Genomic DNA, 26,636 nt, shown 5'->3' with positions numbered 1-26,636 from the left:
GCTCAAAAGAATACGCCCTAAGATTTGATCTCGTATGTCTAACCTATGCCCAAGGCTATATATTCTTTTGTGGATGAAATACGAAGTATAAAAAATTACCTAAATGGTTGATAGTTATTTAATGATATAAATGATAGACTACCTATTAAAAAGTTAAAATCTACATAGAAAGTTAAAATGATAAATTTTTATATACAAATCTTTTTTTAATAAAAAGTATATGCCACCTAACGGTTCGGAAAATGTTACACAAAAACCGTTGAAAAAAACTGAGAATAAGTTATGGAAAAATGACACAGCTCAAGTGCTCGAATAAGCTGGGCCGCGTTTGTTTGCTCCGGTAAGTTAACTTACCCTCTCGTTTTTCGCGCGCATACATCCCGAACTGCTAAACGGTGTATGTTTTGCAAAAATTTTCTATAGAAAAAGTTATTTAAAAAAAACCATATTAATCTATTTTATATATTTTAATAATTAACAATTAATTAATCATATACTAATCTATTACCATGTTTTCTGTGCCATGGATAAGTTAACTTACCCCTTCAAGCCGAACGTGGCCCTGGTCCACTCATCACTCACGTAGTTTACTATTCTCGTGTGCCAACTACTTACGAGCCTTTCGCTTCGTTTTTTTCGCTTCTGCTTGTCCTTACGAGTCAAATTTAGATTTTTAACATTAAATTTGAAGTTAATTTTAAATTTTTTAATCACAATTTATTTTCAGTCTTTGCTGTTAGACTGCTACAACATGTACATAAAAATTTTACTTATACTTTGTTTACAAATATACCGTTTAACTTTTTTTCTCCTAAAATAAAAAAATGGCTCATCTCGGACAAATGAGTACAGATTATAGACTATTACCACCGTGTACGATTTAGCGCAATGCATACACGATGTAAAAAAATTAATTACAAAAAGCATGTATTTTCTTAGGAATTTCACATTAAAAATATCAATCTCTTAATAAAGTTTTAGAATGCTTATTGTTTGGATAATATCCTATGAAGAAACATCAGAATAAAAGCGTTCCTTCCCAACACGGCTTTCGGCCCGTGCAGAAGGCCCATACGGCCCGGCCCGGCCCGGCCGGGTTTAAGCAGGGTTCTCCTCTCTCCTTCCTCCTCCACCCCCACCCCTCTTGCGCCGCGGCGGTGCCTCCCCCCTCACTCCGTCGCCATGCTGCTGCGATCGCCGGCGAGGTCGGGCGGCATCCACCTCCGCTCGCTCCTGGGGGCGCGAGGGTTCAGCTCCTCCTCCCCGCCCTCGGCTCCTGCGGCGGCGGAAGGGGACGATGGGAAGATTGTGGCGTCGGTGCTGTTCGAGCGCCTCCCCATCGTCATCCCCAAGATCCACCCCGTCGTCTACGCCTTCCAAGAATTCTCGTACTCCAGATCCATCCTTTACCTTGCTCGGTCCTGCGCGTCGTGTGGCTGTTCGGTGGTCTGATTCTTTCTTCTTCTTCTTTTTTTTTTTTTTTGCTGGTGCTAGGTTTCGGTGGAGGCAGCAGTACAGGCGGCAGTACCCTGACGATGTGCTCGGCAAGGCTGACGCTAGGTGATTTCTTTTCTATCGCGTGTCCAAATGAAATGATTTTACCATTTCTGGTTATATCGAATTTGCTTTAGGATAAGCAGTAAGCACGCGTGTATAATGCCATAAATGTGATGATTCGGAACAGTAAATTTTGTTTTCCATAGCTGTGGACAGTAGCATAATAAGTTTGCATTGGTGCAAGGTTTGGAAACAGAGAAAGATAGGATGTGCACAAGGAAGTTTTTCTACTGTCCTTGGAAGGTAGAGGTAGTCTTAGTGCTAATTGGGAGGTTTAACACTCCTAGTGTCCTGTTAAGGTGTGTATACCCTAATTAACATTATGAGAAGGGGCGTATACCCCTGATTAATAACATTGTGAGGTGCATATACCTCACAGTATCTCCTGAGGACAGTACAAATTACTCGCATGAATGACTAAGCAGCTTTTCATTAAGCATGGGAAACAGTTGTGAGTAAGCATATTGGGATGAGGTACTTGGTACTACCTCCGTTTCATAATGTAAGATGTTTGATTTTTTTGGTTGTAACGTTTGACCATTCGTCTTATTTAAAAATTTAGTACAAATATAAAAAATGACAAGTCGTGTTTAAAGTTTTTTTGATAATAAAGTAAGTCACGGGCAAAATAAATGATATTTCCATAATTTTTTGAATAAAATAAATAGTTAGACATTGCAAGAAAAAAAAACAAACATCTTATATTATGGAACGGAGAGAGTAACCTATATCTACAAATCAGTGAACAAACTGCATAAGGATATGGTTTTCATGGGATTTACAGTTTACAGTGATATATGATATTAGGTATGGAGCTTTAAAAATGGTAAAAGAGTATGGAGTATTTCATTTAGTAGCTGCATTGTGTCAACCTAGGATTACATGCCTTTAGTCATATCATGCCCTGCAGATAATTTCCAATGGATACATGCCTGGTTGGGTGAGCCAATCAATTCAATGTTTAATACGAACCTTGCTCAGTGATATGCCCGTTTCAATCTGGAATGACTGTTGGAATGAACAACTGAAGAATTCCGATTCCATTTTATTTGATTAAGCATTAACTTAGCAGAATTTGATATCTTCCGTTAAAGTTATCTGTTTCATAACATACATTATATGCTCTTCTTTGGCATTTGAGAATGTAAAATGAATGCAATCTCGTACCTGATTTTTTTGCATATATATTCAGTTCTAACTAAGTGTAATTTACATGTAGGGGTAAGGGTGATTATCAGATAGATTATGTGCCTGCTCCAAGAATAACAGAAGCTGACAAAGCAAATGACCGGAAGTAAGTCTTGATGAAGTTATGCCTTGTTATTATTGACATTGATTATATCTGTCACCCTCTTATTGTACAATATGTGCCAAGTTATGTTGAAACTGTTATCTATCCTGTATGTATCTTATCGTGCAATTTCATGGATATTTCAAAACTTCTTGTGCATATGTTTGTTTTTTTTAAAACTTTTAAGTATATACATATACACAATGAGCTTAATTGCAATTTGGAGCAACCTGTTTTAGATTCTACATTATGAGAGTCCTCTTTCTTTTTTCCCTGTCAGTTAGCACCTTAGACCTTATTACAAGGATCATAGTGAAGTATTCATTGTTAAAAGTGTCGACTTGCTATATTGCTGTAGGCTGTAGCATTCTTTGATGCATTCATCATTCTTAGTTCAAAGGCAGATAATTCCCGCGTGCAGATTTTTTTGATAGGGCTGGAAACTGGAAAGTTTAAACTTTTAGAGATTTCTTATTGCTTGAACCAAATAAAATGCTAGGTTACCTTTATATACTGAGGAACCTGAAGATAAGAAAAAATAGAGGAAAGGGTGATGTACGGGGGTGGGCGTAGGACACCCACAGGAGTAGCGCATGAGAAATTTGGATCACGCTCAAGTCACCAAGAGAATGTGGCAACTTCAGGCTCTGATTCCAAATTGATATGGCTGAAACTTTTTGGGTTAATCCTTGCTTGAGCCACATACGGTACTAGGTTACCTTTATATATTGAGGTGCCTGAAGATAAAGAGAAAAAAGAAACAACTACTAATCTAATACTACTAGGACTCTGTTGACAAAACAAGGAAACTCTAATAGAGGAATAAGACTAAGACGTCTCTTAGCCAATCAGGATTCTCCAACTTCTGCAGCACTTGCTGATCATGACTTAACCTTATGCTGACACCACTGATAGATTATGCCAATTAGTCCAGCCATAGCCCCATAGCATTTTCGTACTTTTTTCTTCTCCATATAAACATGGCATTGTGAAATTTTGTTGAGACTTGTGTTTAATGAATATACTCTCGTGGGGTTGCTGTGTTGCAAATTATGCTGTCTTGATAGCATATCACTGTATCTAGCTTGTTCTAAACAATCATTTTCTGTAGGTCATTACAACGAGCTCTTGACAATAAACTATATCTCCTGCTGTATGGCAAGTCCTTTGGAGCTCCTGATGGCAAGCCCGTTTGGCATTTCCCAGAAAAAGTTTATGAGAATGAAGACACTTTGCGATTGGTAGCTACCTCTAAAACTTACCTACAAAATTTCCATTATTTGATTCATGCTGTAGTCTTGTTTCGACGATTTCTCTGCCTAATCATGTTCCCTTCTGTTGAACATTACATTTCGAATTTCATTGTACGCTAACAAACTCCAATAATATTTCATGTATCTTTGATTTCAGTGTGCTGAATCAGCACTAAAATCTGTTCTGGGTGGACTCAACAATACATATTTTGTTGGTAATGCTCCAATGGCTCATATGGTAGTTGAACAGAATGAAGAGTCAAGCGCTTCATCATTCAAGGTGCTTATTCCTTGTTTCTACCATTTGAAAAAAAGAATATTGTCTGCACTATGCTCTAATTCTCTGCACACTTGCAAGTGATTAACTTGTCCGCACGTCACCATCTTGAACTGACTTGAGTTTGCTCATCAATTTTCTGTTATCAGTTATTACATTCCATTTATGCGTTCCCTGCTTGAATAGATTCGTCAGTTGGATGTGTTGTCACGTGATCATCCCATAATCCAATTATGCTTCTTGCAGCGATTCTTTTTCAAGTCACAAGTGGTCGGTGCCACAAAACTCAATATCGGAAAATGCCAGGACTACGTGTGGGTGACCAAAGATGAGTTGCTGGAGTACTTTCCAGAGCAGAAGCCTTTCTTCAACAAGATGATCATTCACATAAGATAGCCATATTATCTGGTTGAGGCAAGCTGGGATTCTGAAGTCTGAGCGAGGAACATTTGTTTTATTGCTTGACTGGTGTACAATTTTTCTGCCACTTCTTGGCAAGGAAAGCATACTGCTACATTAACATTTTTTTTGTGTCATCTTAAGATCAATTAGAAGGCAATCGTGTAGCCTGTAGGCTCTTTCGCAGCTTCTGTATTTTAACATGATGTACTGTTATTCTGTTCTTGCTGAAATAATAACATGCCATTTTGGCCCTCCCTGACTTGTTGGGTCTAATTTCCCCTTTATTCTGAGATGCTTGAACGTGGATGCGTTAGACTGTTAGTACACCTTTATTGTTCCGCTTATGCTTCGAATGGACTTTTTTATTCTAGTTTGTTTTATAGTATTAGGAAGGATAAGAAGGTATATACATAATTTTTGCTTCTAAAATATTTTTTATATTAATATGACATTTTAACTATACGTCGAGCAAGTATAATAGTAGTATGCAAGGCAACTACTATATAAGTTTATATGGAAGAGTGAGAAAATAAAAAAAATAAAGAGGGTTGGTCTCGAGCTCTCTGAATATTTTTCGAGATAGAAGATAGATATATAAAATGCATAAGTGAGAAAAAATATTAAGGTCAATATTATAGCTAACTTATTGTAAAGGGTTAATTAGATACATGCCATTATAAATATGTGAGTTTAGAAAAATACCATTATAATTTCACTAATTAGAAATATGCTATTATACTTTTTATTGAAGGCTATTGGACTCACATACAGCTATTGTATTTTCGTATCACCCAAAATGCGCTTCCTTATCTCTTAACTCTTCTCTTAGCTCAAGGCGTCGCCATGGCCGGCGTGCTCCTCCTCCGGTCGGACGTCGGCAGGATGGCTGTTGCCGCTGCTGGCTACTGCTGCACGTTGCCACTGCTGGCTGCTGCTAGCTGCTGCTGCGCGTCGCGTGAATGCGGCTCGTCGCCGCACTGGCTGCCACCGTCGACTTCACTCAGCCATAGCCGTCATCTCCTCCTGTCGCCACGCCGGCCGCTCGCCATCGTTGACTTCGCCCGTCGCCATGCCGGTCATTCGTCCGTCGCCGTCAATTCCAACCATCACCACGCCGGCGTCTCCGTCGACTCCGCCTGTCACCGCCTCGGTCGGCCGCCGCCGTCGATTCCGCCCGTCGACATGCCGGCACCGCCGTCGACTCCGCTCGTCGCCGCGTCAGCCGCTCGCCGCCGTCGACTTCGCCTGTCGCCATGCCGGTCGTCCGCCCGCTACCATCGATTCCACCCATCACCACGCCGGCGTCGCCGTCGACTCCGCATGTCGCCACGTCGGTCGGCCGCCGCCGTTGATTCCGCTCGTCACCACGCCGGCATCTCCGCTCATCGCCGCATCGACCCCGCCCGTCGCTACGTCGGCCGCTCGCCGCCATCAACTTTGCCCGTCGCTCTGCTGCCCGCCCGCCGGCATCGGCTCGACCAGCGCATCCGGTCACCCACCGCCGTCAACTCCGCCCGGGATTGCCGTGAGCTGGTGGGAAAGGGGGTCACGTGTCAGTGAGGTGTAGAAAAGGGTATTTTGGGTGATATGAAAATACATTTGCATGTATGTGAGTCCAACATATTTAACTATGTAGAAAATGGCATGCCTTTGAAAGCGAAAGAATTGTAATGACATATTTCTAATAAGTGAAATTGTAATGATATTTTTTTAAACTGATGTACTTGTAATGACACGTATCTAATTAACTCTATTATAAATGCTTACTCTAATCCCTTCTTCTTATAAAGTTAATGTTCACTGAGTTGTAGTTAATACTAATTATCTCTTCTCTCATGAAGTCACATCATCTCAATTGTATTTAGTCTTAGAATGATACATCAAGAAGATTATAAACTGTATGTTATCTATGAAGTTTGTCCCCACTAAGTGTAGTTAATGCCTATTCTCTCTTCTCTCGTAAAGCCATATCACCTCAATTGTGTTTAGCTTTAGGATGTAAATTGCATCTTTTCACATCAATTCAATTCTTTTTAGTCTTTGGATGATTCATCAATAGTATAAATTGCATATCTTCTTCAAAAGACACACCATATAACTCAACCATTTATAATATATAAATAATTAAAAAAGACATAAAAATATATAAACACATAAAAAATCGTAGAGTAGGTAAAAAAAATTGTTTAGAACTCATATCTTCTATGTTACCCCACAGTTCTTCCGCAGCAACGTATAATTAATAATTAATTGTAATGGTAAACTTGCTCTTGTTACAGCGAAACTTCTCCTATTCTACAGAATCCAAACCTAACTACTCAATCGCTCTTTTCGCTTGCCCCGGGGCCCACGTCATCCAGCGGTAGAACGGTCCGAGTCCCAGCAGCGACCGTGGCCCATGCAAGACGACACGTGTCAGCTCCGAAAAGCTACAGAGCATGCCACCTCTGAACCCCAGCAGTTGCCGACATGCTACCAACACCTCCACCAAGCTCCAGGGCTCCAACCCCGGAAGAAGGCAAGTCAAGTTCACGCCTGCCTTTTTCTTTCTTCTCTTCGTGTTTTCTTTTGTGTAATTATTTATTTTCTTCTTCACTCGCTTGCAGCTTGTTTCAATGCTTCCCGGCTGTTCTCTTTCTCCTGTCCTGCTGGCAAAAGAAAGAAAGAATGCAAAGGCTGTAGAAGCTTCTAGAAAGTACTAGAAAGGAGCCCGGCCGGGCTGCTGCGGTGCTGCCTGCAGGGGTTGGTGTCAGGAGCTTATAATACAGGCAGGGGAGTTTGAATTGAACAGGTCCCTGCGAAGGTTGCAAGATGCAGGTGCCTGTGGGTTTCCTCTCCAAGCTCTGGAGCTTCCTGTCCTTCCTGCCCTTCTTCTTCCTCCTCCTCCTCCTTGGCTCCATCAAAGGTACTAACTACTAGTAGGAGTAACAACACAAACACACACCACAGATGTAATGGTTTCTTGTATGCAGTGAGTGGTATTTTGCTAGGTGGCTATGCAATTGCAACCCATCTGTTCGTTTATGCTTATACTTATAAACCAAAATTTGAATTTTTCGGTCTTTGGCTATTAAATCGGTAAGAATACGTGTACTGTTTTATTCACAAATAGTTTGTAGCAAGCAGGTGTCAGAGATAGTTCAGGAGTGGATGCAAAATGCAGGGGGAAAAATATGAGTGGAGTACTGGAGCCTGAAAATGACTCTGTGTTTCTCCTTTTGTTTTGCAGCTGTGCTGATTGGTCCGGTTGCGGCCGTCATTATTTTCTTCGGAAATTCGGCTGTTGTTATCGGTCTGTGGCCTGCGCATTTCATATGGACATACTATTGTGTACTCAAGTATGGTACTTCCTCTGCAATGGCACCGATTATTGCAGCTGCTGCTTATTTTGAGCAAACAGAATGTGAAAATGGTGTCCAGTACTCTTTAATTGTGATAATGCCGTACAAAATGTTCAATTCCTAGTGTGAATCATGGGGTCATTTCTATGACCTTTGCTCTTATAATGTACTATTCCTATTTCATATGACCTTTGAACCACAGAACGGAACGGGTGGGGATGGTTTTGAAGATACTTGCTTCTGTCTTTCTGCCATTGCCGTTACTCCTGTTGCCTGTACTTGCTATTGCCGGGAGCCTTCTGGGTGGCATAGGATATGGAGTGTTCATTCCACTAATGGCAACTTTTGAGGCTGTTGGTGAGGGTGTTGCAGACAAGCTCACCCATTGTTTCTTGGTAAGCAGGCGCTGTTAAAATTCCGATACATGTGTTTAGCTTTTAGATGTACAGATGAAAAGATCTTGCAGTAGACTAACATCATTATGTGATGTTAGGACGGCACAGTCAGTACATTAGCTGGAGCTTGCACAGTGGTCCGTGATTTTACCGATTTCTGCTTCCACTCATACTTCTCTTTCATGGATGAACTTATACGGAAATTGGGCGATAGCGAAACTCCTCTTGACATCAAGTATGTTCTTATTGTCTGTTACATAATACAGAAGTCAGAGTCTGCTATTTGGACACACTTTCATCTTATTCAGAATGTGCTTAGTAGTTATCTCTTTCATATTTAATCTTTTAAGATCTCAAGCCAATTAAACTTGATTCCCTTTTTTGTTGTGAGGATTGTTAAACTTGAACCTGGTAAAGTTGCATCCTGTATCAAATAGCTTTATCACTTGTTACTAATACAGTCTGGTTTTCTTCATGAAGATTGTCTTATCTACCGCACAGTGTGCTCGCTGTTCTTATTGCGGTTCCTTTCGACGTGTTCATGATAAGCGGGGTGGCATTGTGGAAAAGCCCCTGCATGTTGTTGAAAGGATGGCAAAGGTTGTGCGAGGACTTGGTTGGAAGGGAAGGACCGTTTCTAGAAACGGTCTGTGTTCCTTTCGCTGGGTTGTCCATCATATTATGGCCACTTGCTGTAATCGGAGCAGTAATTGCTTCATTTCTTAGCAGCTTCTTCTTTGGCATGCGTGCTGGATTAATTGCTTATCAGGTATGATTAGCATTCCTCCGGAGCAAAGTAGGAGTAATATTGTTTCTTTTTTTTTTTTGCTAAGCATTCTTATGTTTGTTATGATGTGACATGAAGCTTACTTGTACTGTAGTGACCTTGTGTAAATTCATGTAGGAGGCTTCTCTCCGAATGGGACTAGCATATATGGTTTCGGCAGTAGCATTATTCGACGAATACACAAATGACATGCTTTACTTAAGAGAAGGCTCATGTTTTCCAAGGTGTGTTTCGACAAATATTTCCTCTGCAATACACCATCCATATGTGAACTCTCTTTACTTATTTGTGTCCATGAATAGATATCTACTCTAGCTATCAGTAAACTACTTTTGGCAGACAGGCCCAAGTACCGGAAAAACTATAGGATGAACAATGAGACTGGTCAGAAAAATGAAGGGCACACCGTTACATCTGAATTCGGAGAAAAGAAGCAAAATGGTCACCGTAAAACCATGAAGGCTTTGCAGCGATCAAAGACATTTATGGAAACAATCCAGCGGCTCAGACCAATTCAAGTATATGAATCTCTCTTCCTTCATGATCAAAGTTTCTGTTTAAGAAACTACAGACCATGTAGGGTTCAGCTACGAGTTTTAGTTCATCTGTTTCCTTTTTATTTACTTCCACAGATATGGGATTGGCTATTCAGAGCTATTGAGCTGAATGGAAGGATATTACTGAGTGAGGGATTGATTACTGCCGAGGACATGGAAGAATGTATTACCAAAGGGAAATGCAAGAAATTGAGTATAAAATTGCCTGCCTGGTGTATCCTTCAGTGCCTGATACGATCCGCAAAATATGATTCACACGGTTTGCTCATATGTATGACTGCATACTACACATGAGATTACCAACTTCATAGTTCATTCATTCAATGCATCTTATTCCTGAGTAATTTGATGCTAATGGTTTGCCATCTCCCTTTTACTCTTCTGTTATAGCTGACGATGTTGAAGTGACAAACTTCAACTGGCCAAAAGACAAAGTGTTCGACTGGATGCTCGGACCACTTCTTGTTATAAAGGAGCAAATGAAGAAACTGGAGCTAACTGAAGAAGAGGAGCTATGCTTAAGGAAGCTCATTGTGACAAATAACAATGAGAAACCATCTGATTGGGACGATTGTGGTTTCCCGTCAAGCGATAATGTAAAGAGAGCTCAACTGCAAGCGATAATCAGAAGGTACGCAGTAGTCCTTAATAACCACGGGTTGGGAAAGACGTTACGCATCGATTCTTTCGTTACATTAGCTTCGGTATCCCCTCCATTCCACATTATGAGACTTTCTGACACCTTGTCTAGATTTATATGTGTGCTAATGAATCTAGACATATATACAAAACATATATATTGATATATTGATGAATCTAGACAAACCCAGAAAGTCCTATAATATGAAACGGAGGGAGTGGTAAACTTGATGCTACTTCCAAACATAAAGAGAAACTACTCATCAAACAGGTTGCAAGGCATTGTCGTCAATATGTCCTGGGTACCGAGCTTCAGGAGACGGTTCATCAATCTGGTGAAGGCATTGTATCTCGAGGCGGTTGAGGCAGGTGCGATCGACGGCTCTCGGAGCGTGAAACGCAGAATCGAGGAGGCTGATGCTGCTCCTGTAAGCAAGTTTGATGGCAAAGCCATGGAGGGCTCATCAAACGGCGCTGCGGCACTGGGAATTGATGCAGTGTGATATTTGCTGTGTTGGTTTACACGAAATTCACCTGGACTTGGATCATTCTGCTGGAATTTTTCTGGTAACTGCGCCTACGCATGTTAATGCACTAGAGCAGGAAAACATATCAGCATTTCAGTGTGGGTATGCAGAGACATCCTGTAACTCTGTAAGAGTCGGCAGAAAGAGATCTGTGTATGTCAATATGCAGCTAGGCAAGGTTTGAGCAAATACTAGAAACCCATCTCACTACCTCATTTTTCTTATATTGAATATGTTTTTGTTTATCAGGGTTCATGCTACATGTCAGATCAGGAATATCACTTACATATTTGTTCCGTCAAAAGATATACTATCAATTATGGAATTGCACACAGATGCACCTGACTAATTCATCCGTGTCGCTTCGTTTTCTTCTACTACCCCACTATCTTACTCTGGTGCATCACACCGGGAACTTGCTGCATTACACTCCCTGCCGTTATTCACGTTGGCTTACAGCGAGTATTGAGTGTGTGTTGCAAGTGTAGTCCATGAAACAATAGTTAATTGCTATGGGTGTTCTATCAAAATCATATAGTTGGAGCTCACCATTAAATCATATTTTAGTTGAATCGTGACCGAATATCATATGCTAGAATTCTAAGATGTCATTAGTTGAGAAAGTTTTGTGAATCCCTTACTGATTTAACTTATCTGGGCATGGGAAAGCTGGTACTAATATTAGGATGGATGCAAATAATTTTGGAGTTGGATTTAGTTAGCTAAGTTTTATTTTTACCACTAACTTAGTTTATTTAGTTGAACTAGAGCTAACTCTAAATTACCTGCGGTCTAACCCATGCCCATCTCTAACTAATATTAGTTAGGCCATGGGTACAACCCAAGCTAGTCATATTATAGTCGAGGTTGACAAGTGATAGCAAAGTTAACATGGCTACATCAAGGACCTAGGTAATTCCCACATGCATGTTTATTTGCAGAAGTGTTTTTTACACAAAATAGGTTTAACACGATCAACATTAGAGAATGTGACTTGCCTTTCTGTGCTCGTAGAACTCCTACAACTGCTTCGTACTAAATTGGAATGTCAAAACCGTCGGATTCTATTGGCATACAACACAAACAAACAAAAACTGTACATTAGCAAGAATGTAATGGCAAGTAAGGGATGATAGGTCACTGATCGTGATAGGCTCAGGAGTTTGCCACATTAGCTCAGCACGCATGGCAGCCACAAGGGGAATGTGGGGATGGATGGCATCAACTTAGTGCCATCGTGGTGCCAATGCAGTTATAGGCTTATAGCCATAGATGAGCCATGTGGACGGTCAAGATTTTCCCAAGGGTGGAATGGAGTCAGATAACATAGGAGAATAACACCGACAGTGGTGTGTGGCATGATGGTCGCCTTCAATGACCATATGACATAGTAGTGGACTCATGGCGTGGCGAAAATGACAGGAATGGGGTTACTCACCTAGCTAGAGCTAAAACAATAATGAGCGACAAAGAGACGGGACCATTGGTGAGGCCTTAGCATTGGACCTCCTTGGGTCGACGTTGGGTGTAAAAGTCCAGTAGAAGGCTCATGTGAAAAAGGTGGTGGGTGAGGTTTGCTATTCCCTAGGAAAAAGTAAGGGATAAAATCACCTTTCAGGAGTAAAAGAGCAATTTGGTGGTGGCAAGCTCGAGGGGAGAAGTGGTCGAGGTTCCCCTTGACCTTGCAGTGCTGATGGTAAGGTTGTGCACGACCAATATGGCTCCAATCACTAGAGGTGGGCGGTAGGAGTCTATCAACAACGGCGTTGGAGTTCGCGGTGACGAAGAGACTACATGTCACGTTGAGCTTTGGCAAAAGGGGAAAAGGAAGAGAGGAGCTCTGGGAGTATTTATATTGGTTCCGTAGGGAGAGATCATGGCGAAGGAGTCCTATACAGGCACACACACATAAAGAGAGATGGCATTAGTAGTGAAGTGGGGTGCATATCTATCCTGATTTCATAGTCAAGAGGGAAATGAGAAGGTGGAGATGTGGGTGATGGATAGACGACTCACTTCTCCAAGGTTGGAGCGTGCAGGCATCGACCAAAAGACATGCATCAGATGAGTAACTTCACCCTAGCCCTCTTGGCCGTAGGTAAAGCCAAAGTTGACAAGTGAGCCACACTTGCCAACGAGAGGATAGAGATTGGAAGGGAGTGTGGCCTTTAGGACAACATGGGCCAATGCCGAGTAAAGAGAGAGTGAATGAGTTAGCTTCCAACCATGGAACATGAGAGATCAATGAAACCGCAAGTAATGAGAATATATCTTAGTTAAACAAGAAAATTACTTACCAAAAATAATCACGAACATTTCCTTTATAAAAGAAGCGTATATTGAAGTACAAGAGTGGAAAGAGTGCCGATAGGCTAACTCTTCTCTAGACCTTCCCCTCACTCACTCCCTATTTTCTAAGCACTACAAAACCATGTCTTCGCCTTTGAATTGATCTTAAGAACTTGAATTGGTTCGTGTCCCCCCAGAGTAGAAGAACAACCTTTTTATAACATCCTAATGGCATTTGTAAGGCGGTTATCACCCCTACCCATCATAAGGGACCAATAAGTGATCTTCACATGGCAGCTCAGGCGAGGGGAGCTAGGGTTGGGTTGGCCAACCTAGGGGTTCAGATGACCTAGCCAAACTGTCTCTCGCCACCGCCTTTCTTCCTAAGTATGACATGTGGGCCCTTGCATTAGTACACGGTGAATTGGCCTCAATCATCTCAGTTTACTTTAGGTTGTGGGCCCTCCAATCCTTGTGCTTCTCATTGGTTTGTTGAATATGTACTTCTTTACATGTCAGGTGTCACATGGCAGCTCAGGCGAGGGGAGCTAGGGTTGGGTTGGCCAACCTAGGGGTTCAGATGACCTAGCCAAACTGTCTCTGGCCACCGCCTTTCTTCCTAAGTATGACATGTGGGCCCTTGCATTAGTACACGGTGAATTGGCCTCAATCATCTCAGTTTACTTTAGGTTGTGGGCCCTCCAATCCTTGTGCTTCTCATTGGTTTGTTGAATATGTACTTCTTTACATGTCAGGTGTGTTTTCATGAATAATTCCCTAGATACAAATATTTACCAACACTTGTGAAAATGGTTAGCATCAAACCCTACCACTATGTTAAGTGTTTTATTTCACTTGCTTCTATGCATGATCTGGTCCGATTCAACATTTAAGGATTGTCAATAGAAGCCACACTCATCTAGAATGTATTATTATTTAAGGGTGCATTTGGTTTTAGGGATGAGATGGATTTGGACCAAGGCAACTAGTTTTCACGGTGTTTGGTTTGAGGATGGTTGAGTTGTTGATCCTGTGGAGGAATATTCCTCTCAGTTTTTGGTCAAAACACTCCCTAAAGTGGTGATAGATATAACCCATACTACATACTACCTAGTCCTCAAACTAAACCTGCATAAGAATTTCGTTCTTGTGGGTTTTTCTTTAGGGTTTTTAAACAATTTTGTTTAAATATAACAAGTGAATTACTAAACAAGTTTTATCTAAAAAATTATCCTAAAATGCAGTTTATATTTTTATACGGATGGACTTTTCACATATAAACTTTAAAAAGTTAGATATTGTGATTTAGACAAAAAAAATCGAAACACCTTGCTTTCTTCTTAATGGGAAAAGACCTTACTTAGAACAAATGTAGTAGATGTTGCGTATAAAATAGTCACAGTGTTTGTGTATACCACGCTAGTTCCAAAATATACGTACTTCTATATTATTTAGCATAAATTAAGAAATAAAAGACTATTGTACCCGAGGAATATACGGGGGTGGGACTGTAGGTGAGGATAAGAAACTTTTTGAATGAAAATAATTGATGAGACAATTATAACTGAATAGTGTCATAAATATTTATATTATGGTACAAATTCGAATGCTTATATTGTGGTACTTGGCACGTTGTGTTCATGCTCTAGATTATTCTCAGTTTTTCCCCGGCTTTTGCACGCGTGTTTTCACAACTACTAAACAACATGTTTCTCGGAAAAAGTTCCTATATAAAAGTTGATCATTCTCATTTATAGAATAGATTTTTAACTTTTTAGCAGTTAACTTACACTACTAAATAGCTATTAAAATTTCATCATTAGCTTAGAAAGATAACATCTCATATGTACTAACTCCTTTCTAAAATATAATCATTTTTAGTTTGTTCAGCATAGACTAATAAGATGTCAAATGATCCACTTTAGTCCCTTGAATGGTTAATTTTAAATTTTGAGTTGATTAGATTCTTTATCTAAAGGGCTGTTTGGATCCAGAAACTTTTTTAGTCCTCGTCACATCAGATGTTTGGACATTAATCATGAGTATTAAATATAGACTGATCACAAAACTAATCACATAAATAAAGACTATTTCATTAGACAAATTTTAAAGCATAATTAATCCACGATTAGCAAATGTTTATTGTAGCATCACATTCTCATGGACTAATTAGGCTCAATAGATTCGTCTCGCAAAATAGTCCAGAGTATGGGGTGAGTTTTATTAATAGTCTATATTTAATACTTCTAATTAGTGTCTAAACATTCGATGTGACATGGACTTAAAATAAATCCCTGGAAACAAACAGGGTCTAAGCATATGATAGGCTCTAAAGTTATTGGAATAATTTGAATCATAAAATTAATATACAAATACTTAGGGCATGTATGAGTTTGTCTATATAGTGCCACGTCGATGTATTTTCCCGTCTATTTGCATCATTTATCAGGGAGAGAGGAGGCAGTCGTCGTTTCGTTCGTCGCCGGCTCGGTATCGTGCTCCAAAGCGGGGCCGACCCGGGAGCGCGTTGTACCAACCCGTCGCTTCAGTCCTCAGCGTCTCAGATCCAATATGTGCGCAAGCAAGATCCAGCGATGGCGGGAAGGATTGAAGACACACACATCTTTCTCCTTCTCCCTTCCCATCTCCTTGTTTCTCATTTCACATATCGTTCTTTTCCACTGGTGCTGGAGGAAGATGGGGCGGGAGGAGGAGCAGGCAAATGCGCCGGTGGTAGAGAACAAGGGTGGTGCAATGTGGCATGCGGCGAGGAAAGGTGCTGCGGCCGTGGCATCAAGGAAAGAAGCAGTGACCGCCATGGCTGGAGCTCGGAATGCCACGACGGCCATGGCTGCAGCTGTAGGGAAAGGCACAACAGCGGTGTAGGAGGAAAGGAAAAGATCAGGCACAATTGCTGCCGACGACGAGAGTGCGGCCGCTTGGTGTATGGATGTGTCATGCACACTGAAGAGAACACTGAACTCAGGAGATCGACGAGAGCACGCCGATCTAACGTCAGATACGACGAGTCAACATGGGCCCGGTAAATGGCCGGCCCATTAGTGAGCTGGGAGAGAGACCTATTGGCATATTGCTATATAAGGTCGGCAGAGTGTAGGGAGAGGGTTTGAACGTTGTTGAACCTTCCAGAAACTAATGAAACATCTCTCTCACTCTGAAATTCTGTCTCTCTCGTTCTGTTCTTCCTATTATGTTTCTTGTATTCTATCTTCCACGATTTTCCTAGGGTTTTAGGAGGTCGAGACGTAACATTTTGGTATCAGAGCAAATCATCCTGGAGAAACCTAGCTTCCGTACGCGGTTCGACGTGCGAATCGTGGCTATGGAAGATCAACTCGGCACCGTGCTTCAGCGACTGGATGAGATGGAGGATCGGATTCATGCTGACACCAAGCAGGAGATACTTGGGGTCAAGTCGGCTATCGAGTTGTGGAAGCCGGTTATTGAGAGGTGCGTGGATGAACTCCATGATGTAGTGGAGAATTTGCTCAAATAGCAGCAGCAGCCGCAGCCACCACCGCAGCAGCAGGTACCCTACTCTGTTCGCCCAGTTCATTCTCCAGGGGGAAATCGGTTGTTTCATGTTCCAGTGGGCGCATCGGTTTTGGGACCACCTCCTGTTTCGGATCGTGGGGGTTTCGGCCAGGAATTTGCTCCAGAGATATTGTATACGCCTCAGAGTGTGCAGGGTTCTGGTTTTGTGAGTGGGGAATCAGTGGGACGACAGTACAATCACCGAATTACTTTGATGTTTGCAACACTTTCCCTGGTTTGTGGGTGCGAGTTGCAGCCATTTATTTCAGGGGCAGAGCGTCATCATGGTTGAGGTCTTCACAAGCTCATTTGAAGTTTCCCGAATGGAATTCATTCTGTGGGGCAGTGGTGCAGAAGTTTGACAGGGATCAACATCAACAGTTGATTCGTCAGATGGATACCATTAAGCAAAATGGTTCGGTCACAGAGTTCTATGAAAGGTTTGATGAATTGATGAATCAATTGTTGATATATGATCCTGGTGTGAAATATATTGTATCTGACACATAAATTCACGGCTGGTCTGAAGAAAGAAATCAAACATGATGTGTTAAGGCATAGACCCCGAGAATTGTAGACGACTCTATCATTGGCTTTAGTTCAGGAAGAATTATTGGAGACTGAACCCAATAGAGAGTTTCGGAAAGGAGATCCAGGTGGCTATGCAAGAATTAGCACTAAAGGAGCATATCAGTTCCAAGTACCATCAGTGAAGAATAGTGGTGCTGGAAGTCTTACTCAGGCAGTGGACCGAGGAGCCACGCGAGTGACGGAAACAACAAAGGCTGGAGCACTTTCTGATAAAATGCAGGCACTTAAGGCTTATCGAAGAGCTCAAGGATTATGTTATGTGTGTGCTGAAAAATGGTCACCAAGCCATAAATGTGCAAGTGCAGTCCAATTACATGCAGTTCAAGATCTCTTCCTGCTGTTACAGGAGCAAGAAGTAGAAGAACAACCAGATGCAGTCACAGAAAACACACATTCTGAGTCTGAATTGTTGGCACTTTCAGTTCAAGCTGTTTAGGGATCTGAAACCGAGGGAACTATCAGGCTACTAGGATAGATTCAAGGATTGGAAATCTTGATTTTAGTGGACTCAGGCAGCACTGTCAGTTTCCTTAGCTCTGAAATTGCAACAAAGATACCTGGAGTAGAGCCTTTAGCCCACCCAGTCAAAGTAAAGGTGGCAAATGGTGAGATAATGGAGTGTCAGTCTACAATACCTCAATGTGAGTGGAGCACTCAGGGGCATGTATTCACCACAAATCTCCGAGTGATTTCTCTAGGTGGATATGACATGATTCTGGGCATGGACTGGTTATCTCAACACAGTCCCATGAGTATTGATTGGGCTCATAAGACGTTAGCTCTTTCGAAATCAGATGGGACGCTCAACTTGCAAGGTATTGTTTCTGAACTAACACAGTGTAAGGTTGTTACTGTTAATCAAATACACCAATTGCAAACTCATACTGCTGTGGCACATTTGGTTCAATTGTGGAAGTCAGCCCAACTGACTGTAGATGAAACAATACCTTCAGAAGTACAGGATGTGCTGAAAGAATTTGAGGCAGTCTTCCAAGAACCGAAAGGTTTACCACCACCTAGACAGTATGATCACACCATACCACTCATACCTGGAGCCCAACCAGTTAATATCTGTCACGCCCAGAAATTCCTCACACGAATTTCTGAACTTAATTGTGTATTAAATCCCTGTCCAGGACCAGCCAGGGTACACAAAAAGACAATGTTGATTACATAACCATCGTTCTTAGAAACAACTGAAAATTACACTTATTCTAGCGGAAATGCAGCGAAAAGAAAAACAAAGGGTAGACTAGCTCCAGCGGGGACGGCTCCAGTCCACAGGCAACACTTCGACGGCGGAACAGCTCACTCCTGAGAGGCACCTCCATCGGACTCTGCTTCTAGCTCTGGGTTGGGAAAAATTAAGCAAGGTTGAGTACAAACCACCGTACTCAACAAGTAACACGGACAAGGGGGAACAAATGATGCAACGGGATTTACAAGGACAGGCTAGGGGTAGTTGCGATAAAGCAGCAGTTTAAATAAATAACAGAGCTTAAAGAATAAAGGCAATTAAGTACAGTAAAGCATAAATAAAAAAATAAGCAGTTGTAAAGTACCACAACACTGTTTAACGTTACACCACGTTGCAACAGGCCCAACCACTACTCAACGTTACACCACGTTGCAGTAGTCCCGAGTGAAAACCAATTTACTCAAGTTATTAGGGTTCACTAATCACAGTGAAGCTGGGAGTTCGCCCGTAACCGTGGGCACGGCTATTCGAATAGTTTATACTCTGATCAGAGGTGTACTACTGTACCCACAAGACACGACTCCACTACACCTGAACGTGCGCCGACATACCACCATGGTATACCGGAAAGGAGACCGTGATAGGACCCGTCACACAACCCTCCCTATTTAATCGCACCACACTTCAGGTTTCACCCCCTCCTTTACACCAAGTCGGGCAGTCCCCTCTTGTGCCTTGGTAAATCCGGAAGCAGGAGAAGCTTTCGTTACACCACGATTGCCCGTCCATACTCCATCACGCCTACCCTTGCCTGGGTACGTCAAATAGTTCGAAGTCATGCTCCAAATCCCACCTTACCCATTTCGGCATGTGGTTAGCACTTAATTACTTCCAGGGTTTCCCGTGAACCGGTCCTTAATTACCATGGGTGCGACTCTCAAAACCATGCACCCACAGCCCACCATTATCAATATTTTAGTTGACATTAACCCGAACCGGGTAGTGAATCAATATCTGAACTATTCAGAACTAAGCATGATTAAATGTGATCCCATGAGCTATTTGTTCTAAGCATGGCTAAGCATTAACCTAGGCCTAACTCTAGTCAATTTACCCCTGGTCCAGCCATGAATAAAGTTGGATAAACAACGGCATAATAATAAGGTTTACCCGAAAATAGCATAAAGTAAGTACTTTAATTAAAACAATGCATATTTGAAATAAATAAGCGGGGAATTTTCAATAATGGGTTCAATATGCTCAAGGATGAGTGTCACTTGCCTTGCTCTGGCCCTTGGGGAACTTCGGCGACGATCTCGAAGTAAACCGGCTCTTCGGCGGGGTCCGAATCTAAGCGACAAAGCACAAAAATAAATAAAACAGGCACAAACTCTACTGAAACAGCAAAAGAAACTATTTTTAATGGATTCTTGATAATTTTATGAATTTAATGAAATTTGAATGGACCTAAACGGAGACTAGATGAATTACTTATGAATTTTAGAAGTTTTCTGGGTTTTTTAACTAAACAGAAAAGTCCTAAATCAATTATTGCGCAATTAATGGGGCTGCTGACGTCAGCGAGGAGAGAGGGTACTGACGGCTGACAGGTGGGGACCACCTGTTGGTGAGAGAGAGGGAGAGGGACAGACTGACACGCGGGACCCACGGGAGGAGAGAGGAAGCGGGCGCGGGGACCGACTGACGAGTGGGACCCACTCGTCAGCGAGAGGGAACAGAGAGGAGGGACGCCGAGCGCAGCTCGGGCGGACGGCGGCGACCGGCGGGAGCGGCGGGCGACGCGGCGGCGGCGCGACGGCGATGGCGACGACCGGCGAGAGGCGACGGCGCGACGGCGACGACGGCCGGGACGGCGACGCACGGGCGCAACCCGGCAGACCAGCGGCGACGGCGGCTGACGAGCAGCGACGGCGCGACACGCGCGGGAGCAGGCGACGGCGGCCAGACGTCGGCGACGCGGAGGCGTCGACGACCACGGCGGCCGGCGGGAGGGGCGAGCTTCGGTTTGGTCCGGCGACGGCGCGCGACTCGGCGGCGGTCGGCCGGAAAGGGGGAGAAAGAGGGGAGGAGGGTGCGGACGCTCACCGGCGGCGGCGAGAGCGCGGACGGGTCGGCGAGACTGAGGCGGAGGTGGCGACGCGGGTGGGTGCGGGAGATCGGCGGTGGCGGTGGAGATCGATCGGCGGCGGCGAGGCGACCGGGCGCGACGGCGACGACGCGACGGAGGAATGCGCGGCGCGGGAACGCTCACCGGCGACGACGAGGACGGCGACCGGTCGGCGACAGCGGCGCGGAGGTGAAGACGCGGCTGGACGGCGGCGAAGGCGTCCGACGGCGAAGTTGCGCGGCGGCGGCGAGAGGCAGCAGCGCGGCGGCGACACGAGCGACGGCGGAAAGTGAGCGGCGGTTCGGGATTTATAGGGTGGCGGCACCGGCTAGGGCGGGCGGAGGTTGGAGACCGTGTCGGCGACGACGCGGTCTCGGCGGCGGCGGATGCGGCGGCGGCGGTTGCGGCGCGGCGGCGGACTCGGACTCGGCCGGCGCGGCACGGGCGCGGGCGGCCGAAACAGTCACTGACAGGTGGGCCCCACCTGTCAGTGGCGCGCGAGAGAGGAGGGAGGCGGCGCGGACTCGCGGCGCGAGCGCGCGGCGAGCTGGGTCGAAGCCGTGGCCCAGGCGGGGGCGCGCGCTGGCGGGCGGAGGGAGCGGCCGGTTCGGCTAGGCCGGCCGAGGAGGAGTGGGCCGGCTCGGCTGGGCCGGCCCGGGAAGGAAAGAAAAGAAAAAGAAAAGGAAAAAGAGAGAGGGAGGAAAATTGGACTTCGGCCCAATTTGGGAAGGAAGGGAAAAAGAAAGGACAAAGGAGGGAAAAAGGAAAACCCCACTTTTGCCGAGTTTTAAATTAATTTGTTTGGCCAAATTTTATACTTCTGCAATTTAAATTTAAATCCTGTTAGTCGATTTGCGAGCCTCGATTTAATTGAATTAATTCCTTTTGGAGGGATTTTTCCTGAGTTAATTAAGCCAATTGTTTTTTACGGATTTCTTTTTACGATTTAGGCTTAGGGCGAAACTCCGGGTGTGACAATATCAGACCTTATAGATATACTCCTGCTCAAAAAGATGAAATTGAATCACAAGTGAAAGAAATGTTGGATAAGGGAATAATTTAACCCAGTAGTAGTCCATTCTCTTCTCCGGTTTTGCTGGTCAAGAAAAAAGATGGTACATGACGCTTTTGTGTGGATTACAGACATTTGAATGCCATTACAATTAAGAACAAATATCCTTTACCAATCATAGATGAATTGTTGGATGAGTTGGCAGGATCCCATTGGTTCACCAAACTGGACTTGCGGTCTGGATATCATCAGATTCGTATGCAAGTGCAAGATGAACACAAGACTGCATTCAAGACTCATAGTGGTCATTATGAATTCAGAGTTATTCCTTTTGGCCTCACCAGTGCACCTGCTACATTTCAGGGAGTCATGAACAGTGTGTTTGCTACCTTATTGCGCAGATGTGTATTGGTATTTGTGGATGATTACTCATATACAGTAAGACTTTGGAAGACCATGTGGATCATTTAAAACTAGTGGTTCAACTATTACAGGACCATCAATTGAAAGTCAAATTCAGTAAGTGTTCCTTTGCTCAACAGAGATTATCTTATCTAGGTCACATCATTTGCCCTGATGGAGTAGCTACCGAAGAAGACAAAGTTCAGTCTGTCAAAAACTGGCCCACTCCAACTTCAGTTAAAGAGTTGAGAAGCTTTTTGGGGTTAACAGGATATTATCGCAAATTTGTGCATCATTACGACATTATCAGTAAAGTGCTTACTAATTTGTTGTGAAAAGGGCAGGTGTTTCAGTGGCATCAGGTTCATGAAGATGCGTTTCAACATTTGAAACAAGCTCTCATTTCAACACCTGTTTTGGCTTTGCCAGATTTTCAGAAAACGTTTGTGGTAGAGACTGATGCTTCAGACAAAGGGATTGGTGCGGTATTGATGCAGGATCATCATCCAATTGCTTTTCTTAGTCGAGCTCTGGGTTCGCGGCACCAAGGTTTATCTACTTATGAGAAGGAAAGTTTGGCAATTATGTTGGCTGTGGAACAATGGCGCCCCTATTTACAGCATGACGAATTTGTTATCAGGACGGATCATCGCAGTCTATCCTTTTTAACAGAGCAACGATAATCGTCTCCATGGCAACAGAAAGCAATGACGAAATTGTTGGGTCTCACGTACAAGATTGTTCATCGCAAAGGATTAGATAACAAGGCTGCAGATGAATTATCTCGTTGTCCAGCAGTTTCTAAATTGACTGCGGTATCAGTTTGTGTGCCAGATTGGCTACAGGAGGTGATTGAGGGATATAACCAGGATAATGCACAGACCAAACTTCAGAAACTTAGTCTCAATGCTCAGGCTATTCCAGGATTTTCTCTCAAAAATGGCGTGCTTTACTTCCATAAAAGAATTTGGATTGGCCACAATGTGGTGTTACAGAACAAATTATTGGCTAATTTGCACACTGCCGCTGTCGGGGGGCATTTTGGTATAGGAGTGACTTATCAGCGGGTTAAACACTTTTTGCTTGGCCTGCATTACAGAAGTCTGTGGAAGCTTTTGTGAAAGCTTGTGATATTTGTCAGCGGGCTAAATCTGAACACACTAAGTATCCAAGGCTGTTGCAACCATTACCAATACCTGATCATGCTTGGCAAATGGTCTCACTGGATTTTATTGAAGGTTTGCCCAAATCTAAAGCTTCTAATTGCATATTAGTGGTGGTGGACAAATTCTCTAAATATGCTCATTTCATCAGTTTGACTCATCCTTTTACGGCTTTAGAGGTTGCAGACATTTATATGCAACACATATATCGGCTACATGGTTTACCACAGTCTTTAATATCTGATCGTGATCGGATTTTTACCAGTAACTTGTGGACATCATTATTCAGACTAGCAGGTACTCAATTGAGAATGAGTTCTTCTTATCATCCACAAACCAATGGGCAGACCGAGCGTGTTAATCAGTGTTTGGAGACATTTTTGCGTTGCTTTGTGCATGCCTGTCCATCTCAGTGGAGTCGTTGGTTGGCTTTAGCAGAATTTTGCTATAATACCTCATATCATTCAGCTCTGCAAGTGTCTCCATTTGAAGTGTTATACGGACACAAACCTCGGTATTTTGGCTTAACAGATCCAGCTGTATCTCTATTAGCTGACTTATCTAAATGGCTTCAGGATAGAAAGGCAATGCAGCATTTAATCAAGGAGCATTTGACGCGTGCTCAACTTCGCATGAAACAACAAGCTGATCAACATTGGTCTGAGCGTTCTTTCACAGTGGGCGATTGGGTTTATTTTAAGTTGCAGCCATTTGTTCAGCAATCTGTGCTAACAAGAGCAAATCGCAAATTATCCTTTCGTTTCTATGGACCATTTCAGATTTTGGCCAAGGTGGGGTCAGTGGCATATCAGTTGGATCTACCGGCAACTAGTCTTATTCATCCGGTGGTTCATGTATCTCAACTCAAGAAGGCACTTGCTCCTGGACAATCAGTGTCGCCTAGCATGCCTACACTGTCATCTGATGGTACAGCCGCTGTGGAACCCTATCAGGTTTTGGATCATCTCATGGTTCGCAAAGGATCCAAGATGGTTCCTCAGGTTCAAGTTCGCTGGTCCGGACCAGATACACAAGTGATTACTTGGGAAAATCAATACGAGCTGCGGCATCGTTTTCCAACAGCAGAAGCTTGGGGACAAGCTTCACTTGAAGGAGGGGAGAATGTCATGCACACTGAAGAGAACACTGAACTCAGGAGATCGACGAGAGCACGCTGATCTAACATCAGATACGACGAGTCAACATGGGCTCGGTAAATGGCCGGCCCATGAGTGAGCTGGGAGAGAGACCTATTGGCATATTGCTATATAAGGTCGGCAGAGTGTAGGCAGAGGGTTTGAACGTTGTTGAACCTTCCAGAAACTAATGAAACATCTCTCTCACTCTGAAATTATGTCTTTCTCGTTCTGTTTTTCCTATTATGTTTCTCGTATTCTATCTTCCATGATTTTTCTAGGGTTTCAGGAGGTCGAGACGTAACAGGATGCAGGCTTCCCCTACTTCTCCAGCTCCCAGAGCTCAACCGGCAACCAACACTACTTGGCTGGCTCAGCAATGGCTTCACCAATGGTTTTTCATGGATACATACTCATGTTTCAGATCCAGGAACCTGGTATAGCAGTTTGATTTCTCTTTTTTTCAGAAATAATGAAATTTTGAGATTGGAAAATTCAGTCTGAAGCTTGACAAATTTAGCAAAATTCAGTCTGAAGCTGCTGACAATTGTTTGAAGGTGCTCGAATTGCAGCAAAAGTTGTCAGCGGAGAAGCTTGAATCAACAAGGCTTGCCCATCTAGCAGCTAAGGAGAAGAAAGAGGCAAGAATTCATGAGAAAGAAGCTAAGATGATGGAAGCTTATAGCAGCCTACTGTTAAGAGATACAAAGGAAATGTCTGATGAAGAACAGGTTGAACATGTTTCTGCCATTAAGTGTTTTAGGAACAGACTTTTTCCTGAGGGTTACTTTGATCCATTCGTAACTATGCGTATTCAGAAAAATACCATTACAATTCGTCTATTCATAATCATGCCACTCAAATTTTATAAAATTAGAACGATGCCATTGCTGTCACGTTTTCCATCTTCTTCCCATCTACACTTGGGATCCATCTGTCGTATTCATCTTCTTCCTCCTATCTCACTTTCCCCACTTGTCTCTCTCCGCCGCCGTGCCATGGCCAGCCATGCATATCCGTTTGCTTGTTCCAACCCTCTGCCCATGCGTAGACTGCCACCTTCACCAGCACCATCGACGACAAGGAGACCGATTCATTGACTGTTTGGGAGGCTAGATCTAATACAGACAAAGCTAAAAGAACATGCATGCACAATGAATAAATAGAACAAACAAATCAAATGCATGCATGGAATGAACAAATCGCTGCCAGCAGCAACATGAAGCAATGGAAGAACAATCTCTCAAATTCCTAAAAACACGCGTGCGCGCGTGCGTTCTCACATCTAGCTGATCGAAATCCTCAAACGCATGCACTGAACAAGATCGACGGTGATGAGGTTGTCGTCATTGAACCGGAGCGAGATAGATCACACGGCGAAGATGGTGTAGACGGCCGCGACGACGAGGCCGGCGAGGAGGCCAGCGGGCAAGACGAGGAGCGGCACGACACCGGATCCCACGGGCGTCGCCGGCGTCGCCTTGGAGCTTGTCCTGGCCGAGGTTGGCGTTTGTCCCCCGGATGAGCGGCACCACCTGCAAGCGACGGGCGAAGGCGTTCGTCAGCTCAGCTTGCCGCCGGAGAATCGGTTGGGAAGCGAGAAAATAGACGGCAGCCAGCGAGGCTACTTACTCTTGTGGTTGCTGATTGGTGGCGTCTGGACCTTGCACGTGTCGGGGAGGCCAAGCGCACGAGTGCGGTTGATGCTGAGCCCGAGCGCCGCCGAGTCGGCGTTGAGCGCGACGCTGAGGCACTTCGGCTGCGCCCTCACCACGTCGCTCAGCTTCGAGCAACACGACGCTGACGGCGTCGTCTCGTTCCTCGTCAGGTAGTTGAGGCACGGTGACCCCGGTGGAGAGAGACAGGTGGGGATAGTGAGATTAGAGGAAGAAAGATGAATCTGAAAGGTGGGTCCCACGTGCAGACGGCGAAGAAGATGGAAAACGTGATGGCAATGATATAGTTCTAATTTTGTAAAATTTAAGTGGCACGGTTACGAATAGACGAATTATAATGGTATTTTTCTAAATACACATAGTTGCAATGGCACGAATTAAATTAACCCTTTTCCTGAAGGTAACTATTTCCTGCACATTTCTGTAAAGATCAGTTTAGAACCTGTGTATATACATGACT

At 43.6% G+C, this 26,636-nt stretch overlaps 2 protein-coding genes across 2 annotated transcripts; both read left to right on the top strand.

The window, feature by feature from the left end:
- Positions 1–1,133: 1,133 nt before the first annotated feature.
- Positions 1,134–5,035, top strand: LOC102702947 (39S ribosomal protein L46, mitochondrial). Its single transcript, XM_006655963.3, has 6 exons — positions 1,134–1,388; positions 1,495–1,560; positions 2,777–2,851; positions 3,960–4,089; positions 4,259–4,381; positions 4,625–5,035. Exons 1-6 carry the CDS (start codon positions 1,183–1,185, stop codon positions 4,772–4,774), a joined length of 750 nt encoding a protein of 249 aa, XP_006656026.1. The 5' UTR covers positions 1,134–1,182; the 3' UTR covers positions 4,775–5,035.
- Positions 5,036–7,591: 2,556 nt separating this feature from the next.
- On the top strand, positions 7,592–11,363 carry LOC102703223 (uncharacterized membrane protein At3g27390). Its single transcript, XM_006655964.3, has 10 exons — positions 7,592–7,685; positions 8,010–8,118; positions 8,324–8,516; positions 8,615–8,751; positions 8,997–9,285; positions 9,421–9,527; positions 9,647–9,821; positions 9,936–10,131; positions 10,251–10,491; positions 10,771–11,363. Exons 1-10 carry the CDS (start codon positions 7,592–7,594, stop codon positions 11,000–11,002), a joined length of 1,773 nt encoding a protein of 590 aa, XP_006656027.1. The 3' UTR covers positions 11,003–11,363.
- Positions 11,364–26,636: the final 15,273 nt, after the last annotated feature.

Source organism: Oryza brachyantha, chromosome 6 (genome assembly GCF_000231095.2).
Source record: "Oryza brachyantha chromosome 6, ObraRS2, whole genome shotgun sequence".
NCBI classification, from domain to species: Eukaryota; Viridiplantae; Streptophyta; class Magnoliopsida; order Poales; family Poaceae; genus Oryza; species Oryza brachyantha.
Note: the sequence above shows the minus strand (reverse complement) of the source record. Positions and strands in the feature narration are given on the sequence as shown.

What these genes read in the sequence shown, in the direction of transcription:
- LOC102702947 (XM_006655963.3), top strand. Translation starts at nt 1,183, where the DNA reads ATGCTGCTGCGATCGCCGGCGAGGTCGGGCGGCATCCACCTCCGCTCG. An exon ending in CTCGGCAAGGCTGACGCTAG is followed by an intron (nt 1,561 to 2,776) that starts GTGATTTCTTTT and finishes ATTTACATGTAG; the next exon opens with GGGTAAGGGTGATTATCAGA. An exon ending in CAAGCGCTTCATCATTCAAG is followed by an intron (nt 4,382 to 4,624) that starts GTGCTTATTCCT and finishes TGCTTCTTGCAG; the next exon opens with CGATTCTTTTTCAAGTCACA.
- LOC102703223 (XM_006655964.3), top strand. Translation starts at nt 7,592, where the DNA reads ATGCAGGTGCCTGTGGGTTTCCTCTCCAAGCTCTGGAGCTTCCTGTCC. An exon ending in ACATACTATTGTGTACTCAA is followed by an intron (nt 8,119 to 8,323) that starts GTATGGTACTTC and finishes TTTGAACCACAG; the next exon opens with AACGGAACGGGTGGGGATGG. An exon ending in GAAGGCTCATGTTTTCCAAG is followed by an intron (nt 9,528 to 9,646) that starts GTGTGTTTCGAC and finishes TTTGGCAGACAG; the next exon opens with GCCCAAGTACCGGAAAAACT.